Source organism: Ovis aries, chromosome 13 (genome assembly GCF_016772045.2).
Source record: "Ovis aries strain OAR_USU_Benz2616 breed Rambouillet chromosome 13, ARS-UI_Ramb_v3.0, whole genome shotgun sequence".
Taxonomy (NCBI): Eukaryota; Metazoa; Chordata; class Mammalia; order Artiodactyla; family Bovidae; genus Ovis; species Ovis aries.
Window position 1 is genome coordinate 21,217,418 of NC_056066.1, and position 20,575 is coordinate 21,237,992.

A 20,575-nucleotide genomic window follows, 5' to 3' on the forward strand; every position below is an offset into this window, starting at 1 on the left:
ATATTAACACATTCAGATAGTTCTCACAGCCCATATAAAAATTAGATGCCATATATTTTATATCGATCTACTCTGAAAAATCCATTTGTAGTATAATAGTTTGGTACATTTTAAAATGCAAATACAGCTATTATTTGTTACTATAATGTAGCTTAAAAGCCAGAGAACACTTCAGGAATTAAAGTAACTTTAAAACCCTAAGTGCATAACTTCCATATGAATGTAATAAAATTCAAACTTAAATTTTATTAAGATAAGTTGTATATATGTAGGAATATATATATGTATATGAGGTGGAAATTCTATAGGTTTTCTCTGATTATCAATGTCAAGAAGCAATAAAGAAATACATTCTTAGAATGAATCCTTACCCCAACCCACAGTACATGCCCTCACACACACCGTACTGCTGAGAATTATCAATCAGCTATGTGAATGAAGATAAAACATAAATGTGTGCGTGTATCATCTTTTCACAGATGACACAATTCAGTTTACATAAAGGACTTTCTAAGAGTATTGTCAAATTATTTCCACTAAATAAAAGAAAATGTCCTCTTAACACAGAACCATCAGGACTGAACAACCAGACACTTAGAGACAACACTTCCTGAGATGTGTATCATCCAAATGGAGAAATCCCTACTAAAAAAGAGATTATGCATTGATAGCAGTACTCGGATGCTAATCGTTAGATTCACGTCAAATGCATGAAATTTGAAACCCTTAGGTTACATGCTGCAAAAGGTAACAGAGTAGCTGCTAAAGGAATCAGAAAGTAAGCTTCACACTGCAGAACACTGTGAAACAGGTGGGACGGCATACGTGCTAGAATATACCTCATCCGTCCTAACCAATATTCATGGCTGAAGTAGAATGTCAGGGCCATCATGATGGCAGAGGGACATTCATTTGGTAGGGCATAAGACGCTATTAGGGATTTATATCTCTTCTATTTATGGAAAAGAATTTGCTATTCAAAAACAGCAGCTATTTTAACAGGGTGAGAACCCAGCTGCTTCCAGTCTCAACAGCAAAGATCACCATTTTGAGTATAAATGTGCTTTGAACCCAACCATTTCTTAACAGATGTAGCAGTCTGATTCTCCCAAGCACCTGTAGGGGTTGAAAGATGTATTGGATTAAATTCATGTCGATGTATGGCAAAAACCACCCCAACCCAATAGGATAAAATAATCAGCCTCCAATTAAAATTAATTAATTAATTTTTTAAAAAGTCAGAAGCCATGGGTTCAAGTCCAGAAGACAACACCTTGCTAAGTACTTTCATCTACCTTATTTAATATTTGCAGTGATTTGATGCGGCAAACGTTATCAATTAGTTTTCACAGGAGCAGAAAGTTTCAGAACGAGTAAGCTGCGTAACTGGACTGGTTCAGCTGGAATTCTTCCGTCACCTCCACGTGCTATTCATTCACTCCTTTGCAGGATCACTCTTTGTGCAGTGGCTCCCTCATGGCTGAGCCATCCTTGTACCATGAACATAGGTGATGCCCATTAAACCTTTGCCCCATAAAGAAAATATACTGAGCAACACATGCTGGGCCCAGGTCTTGACAGAGAACAGTCAACAAAGCCAAACCCTAATCTTGTGGAATTCACATTATAGAGAGGAGAGGCATGAAGCCTTATGAACAAATAATTGTATATTACAGGGTGATAACAGCCTGGCAAAATAAAATAAAACTGGACAAAGGGAGAGAGGAATAGAGATGTGCCATTGTAAATGGGATGAGCAGAGAAAACCTCTCCAGAGCAGTGGTATTATGCAGAGGAGAGTGACATGGAGGAATGAACCATTCAGAAATCTGGGGGAAGAACATTCCAGGCAGAGGAAAGTGCAAAGTAAGTGCAAAGGCCAGAGTCAGGGCCAGCACACTTGCTGTGTTTGAGGGAAAGTAAGGGTTCCTCTGTGGTTGGAACATCATGAAGAAATCAAAAGTGTTTGGAGATGATGTCAGAGAGAAGACTGGTTGGCAGATCAAAAGATATGTGGTGGGCATGTGAGAATTTTGGATTTTACTCTGCATGACATGAGAAATTAACCAGTGTGACATAATCTAACCGTAATCTCACTTCAGATAGATCCCTTTGGATCAGGGAGAATTGTGAAAGGCAGGCATGGAGAATGCTGGGATTGAAGCTGGGAGCCATCAGAATAAGTCCAGAGAAGCAGCAGCTTGTTTGTTCTGCTTGCTTAATTTTTTTTTTAATGGGGGAATAATTGTTTTACAATGTTGTGCTGGTTTCTGCTGTACAACAATGCAAATTAGTCACAATTATATATATATATAAATAAATATAAATATATATATATATATAAAATTATTGGACAAGGCAATGGCAGCCCACTCCAGTACACTTGCCTGGAGAGCCCAGGGATGGTGGAGCCTGGTGGGCTACCATCTCTGGGGTCGCACAGAGTTGGACACAACTGAAGTGACTTAGCAGCATGTATAATTATGTATGTATATTCCTGGTGGCTCACACAGTAAAGAATCTGGCTGCAATGCAGCAGACCTGGATTTGATCCCTGGGTTGGGAAGATTCCCTGGAGAAAGGAATGGCAATCCACTGCAGTATTCTTGCCTGGAGAATTCCATGAACAGAAGAACCTGACAGGCCACAGTCCATGTGGCTGCAAAGAGTGGGAGCCGATTGAGCAACTAACAGTTTCACTTTCATCCCCTCCCTGTGGAGCCTCCCACCCACACTCCCATCCCACCCTTGTAGACTGACAGGGAGCAGGGGCTGCAGATGGAGGCGGTGAAGAACTGCTCTGATGTTTGGGATTTCATGACTTTTTCTATTTGAGCCTGTTAAAGGGTTTACTGGGTCATTTTGGACATTTCTTTGTTCAGAAAGCAGAGATTATTCTTTACAGGATGGGGAAAAGCTTGCTTAATTTTGGGGCGGTCTGTGGGTATAATTAGGCTGAAAGAAGGAATTTTCTAGCACCCACAGCATCAAGACAGCCAACCTAGGGCTCCTTATTAAATAGATATGTGGTTAAGCTTAAGGGACTTGGCGAATCAAGCTTATTGAAAACCTACTTGACCTATTGTGCAATTTAATTAAGAATTGGATTCTTGCTTGATGGACTTGTGGCTTCTCCATGGTATCATCTTAAAGGTGGGGCGGGGAGGAGGGAAGTGGAATCGCCAGATCCTTTAAAATGGCCTAAACAAAAATGGAGAAGCTTCATCTCCATGAAGAGAACTCTCTGACTATCACAAGTGATTTGATTTTTAATACATAGAAATCAATGCCTTCCTTCCTGAGCAATTATCTAAATAGATATAGCTGTGCTTTGAAATTGTCTCATTTTCTGGACACGATTACTGTGACTTTGTCTCTGCCATTCTGAAGCCCAGAGTACAATCATCTTTGATAGCCAGGACAGTTTTTCAGGTGGATTTCCTTTGAAACAGAGGAGTTTTTCTCTGGGTTTCCATTACAAGAAAATTAAGTTGAATTGGATTTTCAGGTGCCATTAATTGATGTAACAGAGGGAACAGAAATCTGATGATTTGCCTCAAGGCTCTTTTTTTTTTTTTTAAGAAAAAGACTTCAATGTGGAAAGCCTCCAGGCCTCAAATGTCAGCCTTCTTGCTGCTTCCACAGCAATACCTGCAGCAAACAAAGGAAGCAATGTGCTTGATCATTTCCCTGGAGAATGCATGTTTTTACCTGCAGTTTCTATATACCATATTGCAGAAGAAAACCCAGAGATAGTTTATTTATAGCAAAAGTATGTTTAAGAGACAGAAACACTGAACAATAGACAAAAGAACCTAAAGTACATTTCACTTTTTTCCCCTCAATCTAAATTTTGGTTTCTAGTATTTCTAATGATTACATAAAGAAACCTTTATTTGGCATGATTCTGTATGTGCCTCATAGGCTGACTGAATAATTAAAAGGCTCCTCACTTGTGGGCAGTAATGAATTGGGTCAAGGGTGGATTTGCTAGATTAAAAATAAATGTATTTTGTTAATTTCTTATTTTGAAAATGTGCATTGAGATGCACAGGTGTATCTGGAAAATTTGTTAAAATCTACTAGGAATTTCTCATCTGGAAGGATATTGAACACTGGCCAAAAACCTCAAAGGCAAAGGGAGATGATGGGAGAGCTGATACCCAGAGCCTGTGTTCCCAGAGGGGTGATACTGCCCCCAGTGGGGTGAAAAATGCTTCTCAAAATGCAATAAAATGTTAGGTATTATAGTGGTTCGTGGTCTTCTATGGCAGCCAGAAAAATGTCCCCCTAACACTGGCCTTGGCCCATCAAAGAAGTCTATGCCCTAATCCCTGGAAACTGGGAACATGTATGTCATGTGAAACATAGGAATTAAACTTGATAATTTGCTATCTTCAGAATGGGGAGATTATTTTGGATTATCTGGGTGGGGCCCATGTAATCACATGGGTCCTTAAAAGTACAAGAGGAAAGTAAGACAAGGAAGAGAAGTCACAGATGAAGTGTTTGCTTTGCAGGTGGAGGAAGAGGACCCCAGCAAAGACATGTGTTCAGTTCAGTTCAATTCAGTTCAGTTGCTCAATCGTGTCTGACTCTGCAACCCCATGAATCGCAGCACGCCAGGCCTCCCTGTCCATCACCATCTCCCATCACCATCACTCAGACTCACGTCCATCAAGTCAGCGATGCCATCCAGCCATCTCATCCTCTGTCGTCCCCTTCTCCTCCTGCCCCCACTCCCTCCCAGCATCAGAGTCTTTTCCAATGAGTCAACTCTTCGCATGAGGTGGCCAAAGTACTGGAGTTTCAGCTTTAGCGTCATTCCTTCCAAAGAAATCCCAGGGTTGATCTCCTTCAGAATGGACAGGTTGGGTCTTCTTGCAGTCCAAGGGACTCTCAAGAGTCTTCTCCAACACCACAGTTCAAAAGCAGCAATTCTTTGGCACTCAGCCTTCTTCACAGTCCAACTCTCACATCCATACATGACTACTAGAAAAACCATAGCCTTGACTAGACGGACCTTAGTTGGCAAAGTAATGTCTCTGCTTTTGAATATGCGATCGAGGTTGGTCATAACTTTTCTTCCAAGGAGTAAGCGTCTTTTAATTTCATGGCTGCAGTCACCATCTGCAGTGATTTTGGAGCCCCCAAAAATTAAGTTTGACATTGTTTCCACTGTTTCCCCATCTATGTCCCATGAAGCAATGGGACCAGATGCCATGATCTTCGTTTTCTGAATGTTGACATGTAAGTGCCCTCTAAAAGCTGGAAACAGATTCTCCATTAGGTTTCTATAAAGGAATGCATCCCTGCATCCAGCTTCATTGTTTTAACATGGTGAGTCACGCTTCCATTACTACAGACATATGATAACACACTTGTGTGTTTATACTGTTAAATTTGTGGTCATTTGTTATAGCCGAAACAGAAATCTAATACATCCCCCACGGGCCATGGAACATAAACATATACACAGTGTATCTATGGTATTAATTGGTAAGCAATTAGGGGCAATTATCTAAATAAGGGCAATAATGGGGGGAAATGAAGAAACATTGCCCTGGAAGGTGGCATGCAGGCTCTTATACTTGTATTTAGTAACAGCAGACATAATCAATGTTCAGATGCTGCTGCCGCTGCTGCTAAGTCGCTTCAGTCGTGTCTGACTGTGTGATCCCTAGACGGCAGCCCACCAGGCTCCCCTGTCTCTGGGATTCTCCAGGCAAGAATACTGGAGTGGGTTGCCATGTTCGGATGAGTGAGTTTTATAACACTGGAATCTTTTGCTTTCTATGCAGAAGATCAGAAAGGTAACACAAGTAGGTGGTGGTGGTGGTTGAGTTGCTAAGTCATGTCCAACTCTTTGCAAAGTCATGAACTGTAGGCCGCCAGGCTCCTGTGTCCTTTGGATTTCCCAGGCAAGAATACTGGAATGGGTTGCCATTTCCTTCTCTGGAAGATCTTCCCAACCCTGGTGTGGAATCCACTTCTGCACTGCAGATGGATTCTTTACCACTATGCCACCAGAGAAGCCCAGCACAAGTGGAGTTATTTCTAAATACAGAGAACTAAGCAAATGTTCTTCAGAGAAAATATGGAGGGAAACAAAGTAGCTCATGTGAAATAGAAAGCTGAAAAGCACTGACATGGAAAAGTGCCTATATGTACATTTTTGATGGAAAAAGATATTTGAGAGCTTTTAGGCCAAAATGTTAATAGTGGGTTTTCTTGGTGGTCATTCTCTGTTTTGCTGCTGTTTTTTTTTTTTTTTTAATAACTTTTCTACAAGAATTATATATTACAGGAGGTTTTTACTAGATGACAGTAGTTGGTACCTAGATGGGGTCAAAAGTTTCTTTTTAATTATTTTTTAAATTCAGTTTGTATAAAATAAGCTACAAGGATATATTGTCCAACACAGGGAATATAGCCAATATTTCATAATAACTGCAAACTGAATGTAGTCTTTAAAAATTGTGAATCACTATATTATACTCCTGTAACTTATATAATATCATACATCAACTGTTCAGTTCAGTCGCTCAGTCATGTCCAACTCTTGGTGACCCCATGGACTGCAGCACTCCAGGCTTCCCTGTCCATCACCAACTCCTGGAGCTTGCTCAAAATCATGTCCATCAAGTTGGTGATGCCATCCAACCATCTCATCTTTGTAGTGCCCTTCTCCTCTTGCCTTCAATCTTTCCCAGCATCAGGATCTTTTCCAGTGAGTCAGTTCTTTGCATCAGGTGGCCAAAGTATTGGAGTTTCAGCTTCAGCATCAGTCCTTCCAATGAATATTCAGGACTGATTTCCTTTAGGATGGACTGGTTGGATCTCCTTGCAGTCCAAAGAACTCTCAAGAGTCTTTTCCAACATCACAGTTCAAAAGCATCAATTCTTCGCACTCAGCTTTCTTTATGGTCCAACTCTCATATCCATACATGACTATTGGAAAAACCGTGACTTTGACTAGATGGACCTTTGTCAGCAAATTAATTTCTCTGCTTTTTAATATGCTATCTAGGTTGATCATAACTTTTCTTCCAAGGAGCAAGCATCTTCTAATTTCATGGCTGCAGTCACCATCTGCAGTGATTTTGTAGCCCAAGAGAATAAAATCTCTCACTGTTTCCATTTTTTCCCCATCTATTTGCCATCAAGTCATGGGAGCAGATGCCATGATCTTCAGTTTTTGAATGTTGAGTTTTAAGCCAGATTTTTAATTTAAAAAATCCAGTTTGACTTGAGTCTTTATTTTTAAAAATAAGACAAGAATTATAAAAATAAAGCTATTTTATCTTACATATTATGAAACGTATGTTGCAAATAAAGCTATATTGTTGGGACTTCTTTGGCAGTCCACTGGTTAAGATTCAGGTCTTCTAATGCAGGGGGCATGGGTTCCATCTTGGTTGGGGAACTAAGATCCCACACGCCAAGCGGTGTGGCCAAGAACAAACAACTATATTGTTAGAACTGTGTTCTTAGTATAGATTCAAGAAAATGAAAGTTGTGGTAATTTTGTTTTTTCTTTATTTGTATGATTACTTGATAAGACCCTTCCCTTCATGTCTGAGCATCATGTTTGGAAAAATATTTGAAGCTTTCATCAGTTTTCCCAGGGGTTTTGTCTAATCCTTGTATAATCAAATTATTCCCTTTTGAAATAACTATTCTGTAGTCAACTTTGTGCATTTTTTTCTCTTCCTCAATTTAATTGGTAAATTATGCCAGATTCTCATTTGTCAGTGCTGTGACCTGTAGTTGGAAGAGTTCAGCAACATTTCTTTTCATCGAATGCATCACTCCCATATTTTTAAACCAGATTTTCAATTTCATCCTGCATTGAATAATTAGATGTTTAAGAGTTAGGTGCAAAGAAGGAAAATTTGAATGTGTGCTAATTTTATAATTGTTTAAGCTCCGTAGTTGATAATGTTCTGATGACCTTTGTTTCTCTACATAACTTCAAGTTAGCAAGAACTCAGATAATGAATACTTCGAAAATAAGGCCATCTTATATGTGAATAGTTGGACACTATTTCATCACACACAAAAATAAAAACATATTCTGTACCTTATTTTCAAACATATGAGCATAGGACTTTTGAGAAATCTCCTGCCATACTTTTCAGAAAAAACTCAGCACCCTTTTGCGGCAACGAAACACATAGCTCAGAGGGTTTGGTTGGTTTGTTTTAAATATTTATTTATTTGACTGTGTTGAGTATTAGTTGCAGCACATGGGCTCTTTGTTGTGGCAGGGGGTGGGGGAGTGTGGAGGGGGGGTGTGGGGGCTTAATTGCTCCTCAGCATACGGGATCTTACTTCTCTGACCAGGGATTGAACCTGCATCTCCTGCGTTATAAGGCAGATTTTTAACCACTGGACCACCAGGGAAGTCCTGAGCTCACAGGTTTTTAATAAGAATATAGGTATGCTAGTTTGATTTAACAACAAAAAGGGACAAATTGTGATAGTTTCAACATAGTGTGCAAATATACAAAATTCCTGTTTAGTCCATTCTGATTTTTGACAATCTCAGACAATGAATGTCTTCTCTAAAGAGTTGAGGGTTTCCAGGGTAACACAGTCCCCCTTTCCAACATACTCTTCACTTGGCCCCACACTAGACATGTGTCCCTGGCCATTGAGGAGCATCTTATGATGGAGTCTTCATCCTTGTCTCCAGAGATGAGGTTTCACTCAATGGTGACATTCCCAAGAGCTGTTTTTCCAACCTCTACGTGTATTGTCTGAAAGCAAAGAAAGTTAGAATTGAGAGTCACCCATTGACCATCAAGCCCATACATCCTCATTTCATGGATAGAGAAACTGAGCGCCCTTGGCACTACTGGTGGTCCTGTTGACAGCAGAGCTCATCTGACATAAACACTCCCATGGAAGATTCCTCTGAGTACACAGGCTGTGAAGATGTGATCATCTGAACAAAACCCACACCTGGCAAATTCCCCCAACCAGGGTGCTCACACCGGTCAAAGCAGCAGAGCCCCAGAGGATGAATCAATAAAGAAAATTCGCCAGATCTTCAGAGGACTCCACATCCACCTGGCCCCTATCCATAGGCTCTCTGAGATGCCCTGGAGTGCCCAGGTAGAGAAGATGTTGTTGGAAGGTTGAACATTGTTTGCTTAAGCAAATAGGAACACCCTTCCAGGGTTGAGCTCTTTCAGATAAGTCAGAGAGGGCCACAGCTTTGGTCAGAACCACTGGTCCCATTGGAGCATTGCTGCCTCTGGGACCTTCCTCTCTATTTGCCCATAAGCCAGTCCTGAGGATCTGTAGGATTCATTCTGAGTAAAACTCCACCCCTCACATCCTCACACTGCTCCATACAACACTTTTCCCTTCCTACTGAACCAGGTGACAGGCTCACTCCCTCCAAAACCCCATGTCTATCCGTCCCTCTTCCATTCACTTTGGCACTCCCTATTTCCTTTAGGATAATGTCAAGAGTCAAAACTTTCCAGAAACTTCTCTAATTTATCCCATAATGCTCACTGCTTTGTCCTGTTCTCCCAGCTTTTGGAGAAAGATTTTTAGACAGATAGATAGACCTACAGATAATAGATATAGCAATAAAGATTTGGTATCCTCTACTGGATTCTTTGGGCTTCCCTGGTGGCTCAGCAGTAAAGAATCTGCCTGCCAATTCAGGAGACATAGGTTTGATTCCTGGGTCAGGAAGATCCCCTGGACAAGGAAATAGCAACCCACTCCAGTATTCTTGCCTGGGAAATCCCATGGACAGAGGAGATTGGTCAGCTACATTCCATGGGGTCGCAAAAAGAGTCAGACCCCACTTAACGACTAAACAACAACTGGACTTTAATCTCCTAAAGCCCAAATAGCACATTTTAAAATTTCTTTTATATTCTCCTTCTCCCATATTTCACTGTTATTCCTTCCAGCATTGCCTCACTCTCCTACTCAGTAACTGTTTTCATCTGTCCTTTGGAACTCAGAGAAGGTCTAGGAGGCTGAAAGCTATTGTCCTACAAACAAGAAATGGGGAACATAGAAAGGCTTTGTGCCTCGAAGGGCCCTTTAGGTCCTGCTTGTTTTCCCTGAAGCTCATGCCTCCCTAGGTGCCAATCTCTTTAACTTGAAATCTTTGCCTAGGTTTAGGTATCCTTGCCCCTTAGTCTTGAATTTCCTGACATCCTGTCTTCCCTGGCTGCATCTCTGTTCTCTGAGTCCATCAGATTAGCTCACTGGCCCACCTGCTGTGGTCCTGACTGGCCCCAGCCTGCCAGCACCCAGCCCTGTGATCTCCGAGTAAGTGGATTGCCATTGGGATGACATTTCAGAATGATGGCTGGAGTGAAAGTGAGGCATTTCTCTAACATCAGCTCTCATTGTTGGCTGGCCCTCATCTGGCCTGAGTTTAAGGCCACGCTCTGCTTCCAGAGACTAGAAATCATGTTTCTTGATCAACTTTAAGACCTTGGCTATCAGCTATGCTTTCTCTCGCAGGGGATCCATATTGGGTTTATGTTTTCTGGCACTGAAAGCCTCCATTCCCTAAAGCAAACTGAAAATTCAGAAATTTCCTCTGTCTGTTCTCAAAGATCCTCCTAAAACCTATCTTCCAACTTTTGTTATCTGACATCTGTTGCCTACACTCATACTCTCCATATCCACTTTCACCAACCAGACCACCCTTACTGCCAAAGACTTCCTAAAACCAAAGTCCAGAAATCTCTGTCAGTTCCCAGGAGCCAGTCAGCAGCTTTCATCTTCCTCCCCTGAATCCAAGGCTCCCTCGACAAGGGCAGGGAGAGAAGAGAGGGGAGACTGTGAAGGTTTTATTGTGTGTTTCAGGTTGTCTTGGTCAAGCGCCCTGCACATGTGAACTCACTGCAGACACACAGTGTTCTGAAAAGGAGGCATTGTCATGTCCATTTGACAGAGTACAAAACAGACGCTCAGAGGGTTGGAGTGACTTGCCCCAGAGTCACTCATCCAAGATTCAAGTGGATCTGAACCCATGGAACTGAGCTCAGGGTTGATCCACAAAGGAGCAGGATCCATTGCTTGTGTGAGCTCACTGTTCCTCAGAGAATGGTACCAGGAGGAAAATCCCATATTCAAGAAGAGGCCATCTTTGACCAAATAAACTTGGGGATGATGAACTAAGATGCTCTCCAGTGTGGCTGTCATCCTTAGATCACATTATGTTCTTTTATTCACTGTGGTCCTTTAAAGAAGGTCTTTTTTTTTTTTCTCCTCTGTCCATGTTTAGTATCACTGCATCAGTCACTCCCTTGAGGGAAGTTAAGCTGATGGTGGGGAGGCTGAGCATGTCACCAATATTTCCAGCCATAACAGCAGTGAAAAGACAGTCTTGACAGCTAAGACCAAGGAAACAAATGTGTTGTCTGCCTCAGTCCAGAGAACAAGACTGGTGCAGATCATCTTCATTTATGAGTGAGATGGAAAATAGCCCATGCGGTGATTGTTCCCGCCTTCATGTCCCCTGCTTCATGCAGGCTGGCATGAAGCAGAAGCACTTCTTCCTACTGAAGAGATGCTGGACTATGCTGCGGAAGCCCTGCAGGGTCACAGTCAAGGTGACCTTTGCTCTTAAAGGACTCTTGAGAGATCTGGGGCTCTGGATGAGTAACTGACTCCCTGAATCTATGCTCCCTTAGCTGCAAAATAAGAGGTCTGATACCTCAACTCAGAGGCAAAAAAGTAGCTGATTTAGGAATACGATATTTATGACTGTTTTTTTTCTTTTCATTTCTGGTCAATACTAATGGCCTGAATACATTGGCAAAATAAATCCTGTACAACATAAAGACACAGAATGCCATAAATATGTTGATAAAAGTTTGAGAAATATGCATTCCTGTACATAGAATGTGGAATCGTATTCTTTGCGGAGGGTAATGGGTATTATGCATTAAAATTAAAAACCCTTTAGACTCTGCTCTTCTGTACTGTTACTATATAAGTGTGATGTGATATGTATGGGTATGCGTGTTTTCTAAATGTCCAACGATATCTGTGTGTGTGACCCCATGGACTATATCCTGCCACGCTCCACTGTCCATGGGATTCTCCAGGCAAGAATACTGGCGTGGGTTGCCATTTCCTTCTCCAGGGGGGTCTTCCCAACCCAGGGATTGAACCTGGGTCTCCTGTGTCTCTTGCAGTGGTAGGTAGAATTTTTACCACTGAGTCTCAGGGGAAGATGTTCAACAATAGGGAACTAATTTTTTGAATGTACAACATGCAAATAGAGAAGATTATACAACTACTTTTAAATGAACACATTAATATGAAATGTTATCTAAAATGAATTAAATGTAAAGAAAAAAAGCTGGTACTCAGCCTCTGGTACAACATAAAGATACAGAAAGTATAAGGTATAATGTCAACCCACTAATTAAGTATATATGCAAGCATATTCATGGACAGTTTACACTCAAGTCTATATTTATTTCTATATGAAAGATCTGAAAGGGTGTCCAATATAGTGGGAATCTTCCCTTCCCTCCTGCCTCCCAAGTCCCTATATTTCAAAGGGATTGGAAATACTAGTTAACTTTAATCCTGGCACAAGCCAACTAAAGACAACTAATGAAAGAGTTGAGGTATCTTTGTTGAAGAAAATACATGGAATTTATCTGTTTAGTGATTATGTAGTACTTGTATTAAGACAGCCATAGTTATCATGTGTAAAATAGACGGCTAGCAGGAAGCTGCTGTATAGCGCAGGGAGTTGTTTGGTGCTCTGTGATGACCTAGAAGGGTGGGACGGGAGGGGCAATGCTCCAAGGGAAGAGATATATGTATGCTTATGGCTGATTCATATTGCTATACAGCAGAAACCAACACAACACTGTAAATCAATTATATCCCATTTAAAAAATAAATTAAAAAAAAAGAAAGTCATAGTCATAATTCCCAGTCCTTAGCGTTTTCCATAGTCTTGGATACCTGGACCAACTGACTGCACACCAGGTGGGAATATCTAGAGCTTAAGTTTCCTGAAATGAAAACCAGCACGCTGAGGGGCAGTCTCAGGGAAATATACGAGGAGTGGAGAGCACTCAAATCAGTGAGAAAACAGTACAATTGCTTCTCTGCTTCTTTTATCTCTTAGAGATAAGCTTTGCCTACAGAAAGTAAGGACAAAGTTTATTAATGTTCTGGAACTTTTTATTTGACTTCTCAATGGGAAAGAAGAAATATTGTACCTAAATCCTGGAGTTTATTACCCTGCAATTGTTTATGGCTTTTGCTACACCAAACTTCAGCAGTTGAACTGCATCTGTATATATTTTAAAGATGAATTTACTTAGATGATAGCTTATACAAGTTTTATTCCTGAACTGGCCTCCCTAATAGTGGAAAAGTACCATTTCTGATCTTCTTATTTTGATTATAGTTTTGACGGATTGAACATGAATGGGGGAGAAACTGGACTGGTTTAGCTGTGAAGGGCTATGGAACATGTACTTCTCTCTTGATGTTAAAAATGTTTTTGTATCGTTATGCGGTGGAACAAGGGGCAAAGGAATAGTTAGGGAGTTGGGGATGGACAGGTACACACTGCTATATTTAAGATGGATAACCAATAAGATACACTGTATAAAACAGGGAACTCTGTACAATGTAGCAAGCTGGACAGGAGGGGGATTGGGGGGAGAATGGATACATGTGCATGTATGGCTAAAAAAAAAGAGTGGATATGTGTATATGTATAACTGAATCACATTTGCTGTACAAAGAAACTAGCACATTGTAAATCAACTATACTCTAATAAAAATTAACTTAAAAATAAATAAGGTAGTGAATTTCCATCAGGAAAATAGAGTTTTTGGGACATTTTGAAGGCAGTGTCTGTATGTGTGTGGCAGGGGTGTATGTATGCATGTATGATATCACTTCACACCCCAGAAAACTGGCAAGGATGTGGAGAACTGGAACCTTTATCCACTGCAGGTGGGACTGCAAATGGTGTGGTCATTTTTGGAACACAGTTTGGCAGTTTCTTAAAATGCTACACATAGGCTTACCATATGACCCAGCCACTCCACACCTACCTGTTTACCCAAGAGAAATGAAAATATATGTCCACATAAAAATTTGCACATAAACGTTCATAGCAACATTATTCATAATAGCTAAAGAAGGAGAAACAAGCTAAGTTTCCGTCACCCGGTGAACGGATGAATCTTCAGAATGGAATCCTAGTCATCAACAATGAAGAATGAAGTCCAGACACAAGCTGCGGCACAGATGAACCTGGAAAAGTGATGCTGAGCGAGAAGAACCAGCCACTAAAGACCACACAATTCACGAACCCAAGTGTGTGAAATGTCCAGAATAAGCAGGTAACTGCATAGAGACAGAAACCAGATTAATGATTTCCCAGGCATGGGTTTGATCCCTGAGTCAGGAAGATCCCCTGAAGAAGGAAATGGCAACCCACTCCAGGATTCTTGTCTAGGAAATCCCATGGACAGAGGAGCATGGTTGGCCATAGTCCATGCAGTCAAAAAGCGTCAGACACAACTTAAGCACTAAACACCAAAAAATTAGAGCATAGTTTCTTTGAGGGGGTGATGAAAAATGTTCTAACTCAGACTGTGGTGGTGGTGAAGTCTATAAATTTACTAAAATCCATTAAATTATACATGCCACATGAATGAATTTTATGATATATAAATAACTACTGAATAAATCTGTTTAAAAACATATGGAGCTTTTTCCGCCATCTTTCCGTGCCGCCATAATGGTGCGCATGAATGTCCTGGCTGATGCTCTCAAGAGTATCAACAATGCCGAGAAGAGAGGCAAACGCCAGGTCCTTATTAGGCCATGCTCCAAAGTCATCGTCAGGTTTCTAACAGTGATGATGAAGCATGGTTACATTGGCGAATTTGAAATCATTGATGATCACAGGGCTGGGAAAATTGTTGTGAACCTCACAGGCAGGCTAAATAAGTGTGGAGTGATCAGCCCCAGATTTGATGTACAACTCAAAGATCTAGAAAAATGGCAGAATAACCTGCTCCCATCCCGTCAGTTTGGTTTCATTGTACTGACAACCTCAGCTGGCATCATGGACCATGAAGAAGCAAGACGAAAACATACAGGAGGGAAAATCCTTGGATTCTTTTTCTAGGCATGTAATACATACAAATAAAATGCCTCAGAGGACTCTGGTGCTTCCTTAAAAAAAAAAAAAAAAAACATATGGAAAGGTTACCAGTGTGCAAAAGATACTAGCAAGAGGTCAAGACCATGGTTACTGGGGAGGTCTGGACTAGGTGTAAAACCAAAGGGCCTTGTGTGTAATATTTTACATACAGAGTCTTTATTTTAACAGGACATGTGTTCAGAGAACCTGTAATCTTTAGCTGGGAAACATTTTGCTGCTGAGTTTTCTTTGAAATAATGTTTTGAGGTGAGAGTGCTATTGGAATGTTCACCTTGACGAACTGCTCTTCAGATTATTTTTCCTTCTGAACAAGTTGAGTTGTTTTCTTCTTTTTAAAAACAACCATAAATAAATGGAAATTTTTGACACACTGTACAACACAGTTTTTTTTTTTCTTCTTTAGAGACCGCAGGAAATGTTTTAGATTTTATTCCTTGTGGAATTCACAAACAAACAAGAAACAGAACAAGAAAAACCTGTCCAGTCTTACCCTCTCTTTCTAACTTTCTCTGAAAGCCAGCTAAGATACACCAAATCTGATTCTCTTTTTATCTACCCAAGGGCAAGGATCCTCATTAGCAAGGAAAAAGTTTGCAAAGCTAAGAAAATTGAGTGAAGAAGTTCAAGGTCATCTCACCAGAACCTAAAGTACTCACTAGGTGTCCTGTAATTAACAGTAAGAAACCAAATGTCCCTGGAGTGAAACAGAACACATTTCAGCACTCAACTTTGACCTTCCTTGATCCTTTTCCTGAAAGTTCTGTTAATGAATGATTACAGGACATCAGAATGTGAACAGGAAAGGAGAGGTTTGAATCTTTGCTTTAATCACTATGATGGCAAAAATAGTGCTTTAGAAACCTTCACGTCTACTCCTTTCAAATCCAAAATAGCATTTATTATCAATCTGATCATCAATCCAACATGCAAAGCTCATCAGTACACAAAGAACTTTTAGACCTCAGTTACTTTCTCATATTTTAAACAACTTTACTGAAGTACAATTTACATATCATAAAATTCATCTGTTTTAAGTATAGAATTTAAAGACTTTTAGTAAATCTACAGAGTTGTGAAGCCATCACAATTCAATTTTTTCTATAGAGAACATGGTTAGACTCTGAAAATTTTAAAGTAATTAAAGAAAGAACTTGCTTGTTTGCTAAGTCGTGTCAGACTCTTTGCTACCCCATGGACTGTAGCCCTCCAGGCTCCTCTGTTCACTGAATTTTCCAGGCAGGAATATGTGAGTGGGTCGCCATTTCCTGCTCTAGGGGATCTTCCTGACCCAGGGATTGAACCCACATCTCCTGTGTCTCCTGCATTGGCAAGCGGATTCTTTACCACTGAGCCCTTGGGAGGGTGTAAAGAAAGGACTGACAGAAGATGAAATGGTCCGTCAAGAGTAAGGTATACAACACTCAGGGCTTCCCAGGTGGCACAAATGGTAAAGAACCCGCCTGCCAATGCAGGAGATACAGGAGACAAGCGTTTGATCCCTGGGTCAGGAAGATCCCTTGGAGGAGGGAATGGCAACCCTCTTCAGTACTGTTGCCTGGAGAATCCCAAGGACAGAGGAAACTGGTGGGCTATAGTCCATGGTTGCAGAGTCGGACACGACTGAAGCAACTTAACATGTACACTAGAATACTGACTTCAAGAACTCTTAAATGAAAAAGAGTGATACCGTACATACCATTACACCAAATTATAACATTTTAAAATGTTACACCTTTTAAGTATATGTTCCTTACTTCTTATTTTAAAATTGGGGCATACTATTGTTGCTATTTCAGGGATCTTACCAGAAATAATGGTGTGCTATTTTGGTGCCATCTCCGTTTGCTTCTAAAAATAAAAATCTTTGATGCATGAATTCTCAAAACATTTTAAAAATTTAAGCCTTTGAATTCTGCCTTTAAAGTAATTGAAAAAAAAGAATAAACTCTTGAGGAGGTATTAAGGGATTTTGCTGCTTCTAACAATAATGTCTTCCTTTAAGGAAAACAAAAAACAGATTCATAGAAGTAATCAAGGAAAATTGTTGGCCAAAATGGTAATTAGTCCCGTTAAATGATAATAAAGGAAGCTGTGATAAAAAAAAAAAAAATGAAACAAGCAGTTTCCTTTCTTCTTGATGTGTATTGACTGGGTATGGAATGGAATGTGTTTCTCCTGAATTCCCTGATCACCTGCTTCATTAAAGAAGCAAACAAAAAACTTATCTTTCGATTCCCATCCCTACAGAGCAAATATACATTCAATCCAGAAATGGCACAAACAGCTCCAGACAATAAACACTGAAATGGATCAAACATTGAAATAAACACAGTGCCACCAGCCACAAACCTTGTGTGCAACTGACAGTGATGCTGGAAGGCAAAGTCCTTGGGCCACCATCAAGATTTCTTCATTTCAAAGTTGTCTATGATGGTCAAGAGAATTAAAGAGTTATGGTAATATTCCAATTAACTGTATATCATTATTAGAGTAATGAAAGGGAGTTTGAAAGTGAAAAGTGAAAGTGCAAATTGCTCAGTCGTGTCTGACTCTTTGTGACCCCATGAACTTTACAGTCCATGGAATTCTCCAGACCAGAATACTGGAGTGGGTAGCTTTTCCCTTCTCCAGGAGATCTTCCCAACCCAGGGATTAAACCCAGATCTCCCATATTGCAGGTGTATTCCTTAGCATCTGGGCCACTAGGGAAGCCCAAGAATACTGGAGTGGGTAGCCTATCCCTTTTCCAGCGGATCTTCCCGACCCAGGAATAGAACCAAGGTCTCCTGCACTGCAGGCGGATTCTTTACCAACTGAGCTATTTGAGAATCCTTAAATCATTCTGTACAACATCTGACAGTGACCAAATCACCTGGAGAATAGTATAGTGTTAAACCACGGAGATACAGTTTTATTCATTCACTCAATTACTCAGTCGGTCAACTGATATTTACTAAATTTTTATTGTGCCTCATAGAGTTGACATAGAGTGAGTCTTTTTATTTGGTCCAAAGTATGAAGGCCATAGAAAGAATTTCTTCTGAACAGCTTTACTTTTCTCTATAATAACATATGTTTAATATGTTTAAAATAATAATATGTTTAATAAAACATATATTTAATAATGTGAGGGAATTATCTGGCAGTCTGGTGGTTAGGACTCTGCATTTCTACTGCAGGGTTTGATCCCTGATTGGGGAACTAAGATCCCATAAGTTTGATATAGTATAGCCAAATAATAATAATAGTTTTCAATGCACCATTATCTTTACATAAAGAAAATTCACTGAGTTACCCTACGGCTAATAATCAAATAAGTCTGTTGATTAGATTTAATCCAAATCCACCTCTTCTCCACTATCAAGTTCCTCCCAAAGACATGTATTAATAATTATTTCAGTCAGTTTCAAGCAGCCCTAACTTTTAGAACACTGCAGATGGTTGAGTGCAGCCATGAAATTAAAAGACGCTTACTCCTTGGAAGGAAAGTTATGACCAACCTAGATAGCATATTCAAAAGCAGAGACATTACTTTGCCAACAAAGGTCCATCTAGTCAAGGCTATGGTTTTTCCAGTGGTCATATATGGATGTGAGAGTTGGACTGTAAAGAAAGCTGAGAGCCAAAGAATTGATGCTTTTGAACTGTGGTGTTGGAAAAGACTCTTGAGAGTCCCTTCAACTGCAAGGAGATCCAATCAGTGCATTCTAAAGTAGATGGGTCCTGGGTGTTCATTGGAAGGACTGATGCTAAAGCTGAAACTCCAGTACTTTGGCCACCACATGTGAAGAGTTGACTCATTGGAAAAGACTCTGATGCTGGGAGGGATTGGGGGCAGGAGGAGAAGGGGTCGACAGAGGATGAGATGGCTGGATGGCATCACGGACTCGATGGACGTGAGTCTGAGTGAACTCCAGGAGTTGGTGATGGACAGGGAGGCCTGGCGTGCTGCGATTCATGGGGTCGCAAAGAGTCGCACACGACTGAGCAACTGAACTGAACTAAACTTTTATAACACTTATTCTTTTCCAAATGTTCAAAGACATAAGATCTATAGCAGCAGGTTGGAGAGAAAAGTTAGCTTCAGCCTAACTTTTCTGGACTTGCTAAGTGAAATGCAAAAAAAAACAATAGGTACTTGAAAGAGCCTAAGGAGGAGAACCAGAAATGAGGTGATGAGATGCAGGGGGCAGTCTCTTGCTTCCCCAGTTTCAAAGGCACCTGATCGGTCACCCCCAGGCACAGTTATGCCTGTAAGGATAATGTACACAACTTAAGCGACCCCAAAATATAAGACTTATGCCTCTAGGTGACTGATAGGAGCCAAAAAGCTCTCATCTCACATAAGCCTTAGAGAAACAGGAGGAGACACACTTCAGACTGGAATTCACATGCAGTCAGAGAAATGAAACCAGGACCATGCAAATGCCCTCTCCAAGTTGTGGAGCAAGCCAGCGTGTAGGCCAAGTCAACCTGTCCTCAATGTACCGTGTAAACTACTGAATCCTACTGTCTGCATGGAAAGCCTTAGACTGACTCTCTGGGGAATCATCACCTTTTCCAGATGATGCTCTTTGTAGTTTTATAGAGATTTAAAAATCACGTTGCAGTGTGTTTTTCAGTTGGGTTTGATGGTATTTTTGCAACTTATTCACAAACCTGGATCTGAAAACGCTTTGTGGATTTGAGTTTCATTGATGAAAACATTTCTATTCTTAATAATAAACAATAACAGACACATTTTGTTATACATCATTCTTAGCTTTCACTATGATGCATATCGACAAAAGAATAATTAATGTACTTACATTTTTTAGAAATCCATCATTTTTCTGTATGAAGTTGCCCAGAAATATAAACAAAGTACAGTTCTCAATTAAACATGCTTCATTAATGGGGATAATGTACTAACATAAAAAGTCTAATCTTTGCTACTCGAGACCCATCAAACTGCTAAAACTGGCTCAAAAGCAGAACAGTTGTTAAAAGTAACAACTGTTTTTTGGGGGTGGAATGAATTAGGAGATTAGAATTGACAGATATACACTAACGTGTAAAACTGGTAGGTTGTGGGCAGCTGCTGTATAGCACAGGGAGCTCAGCTCAGAGTTTTGTGATGACCTGGATGGGTGGCGTGGGAACAGGAGTCGGAAGGAGGTCCAAGAGGAAGGAGATTTTTGTTTACATACAGGTGGTTCACTTCATGGTAGAGCAGAAACCAACACACCATTGGAAAGCAACTGTACATGCTCAATCCCTAAGTTGTGTCTGACTTTCTGTGACTCCATGGACTGTAGCCCACCAGGCTCCTCTGTCCATGGAAGTTTCCAGGCAAGAATACTGGAGTGGGTTGCCCTTTCCTCCTCCAG

The 20,575-nt window shown here is 40.5% G+C and overlaps 1 protein-coding gene across 1 annotated transcript; it reads left to right on the forward strand.

The window, feature by feature from the left end:
• The first annotated feature begins 14,746 nt into the window (after positions 1 to 14,746).
• On the forward strand, positions 14,747 to 15,206 carry LOC101112339 (small ribosomal subunit protein uS8). Its single transcript, XM_012188293.4, has one exon. The coding sequence runs from the start codon at positions 14,778 to 14,780 to the stop codon at positions 15,168 to 15,170; it is 393 nt and encodes a 130-aa protein (XP_012043683.1). The 5' UTR covers positions 14,747 to 14,777; the 3' UTR covers positions 15,171 to 15,206.
• Positions 15,207 to 20,575: the final 5,369 nt, after the last annotated feature.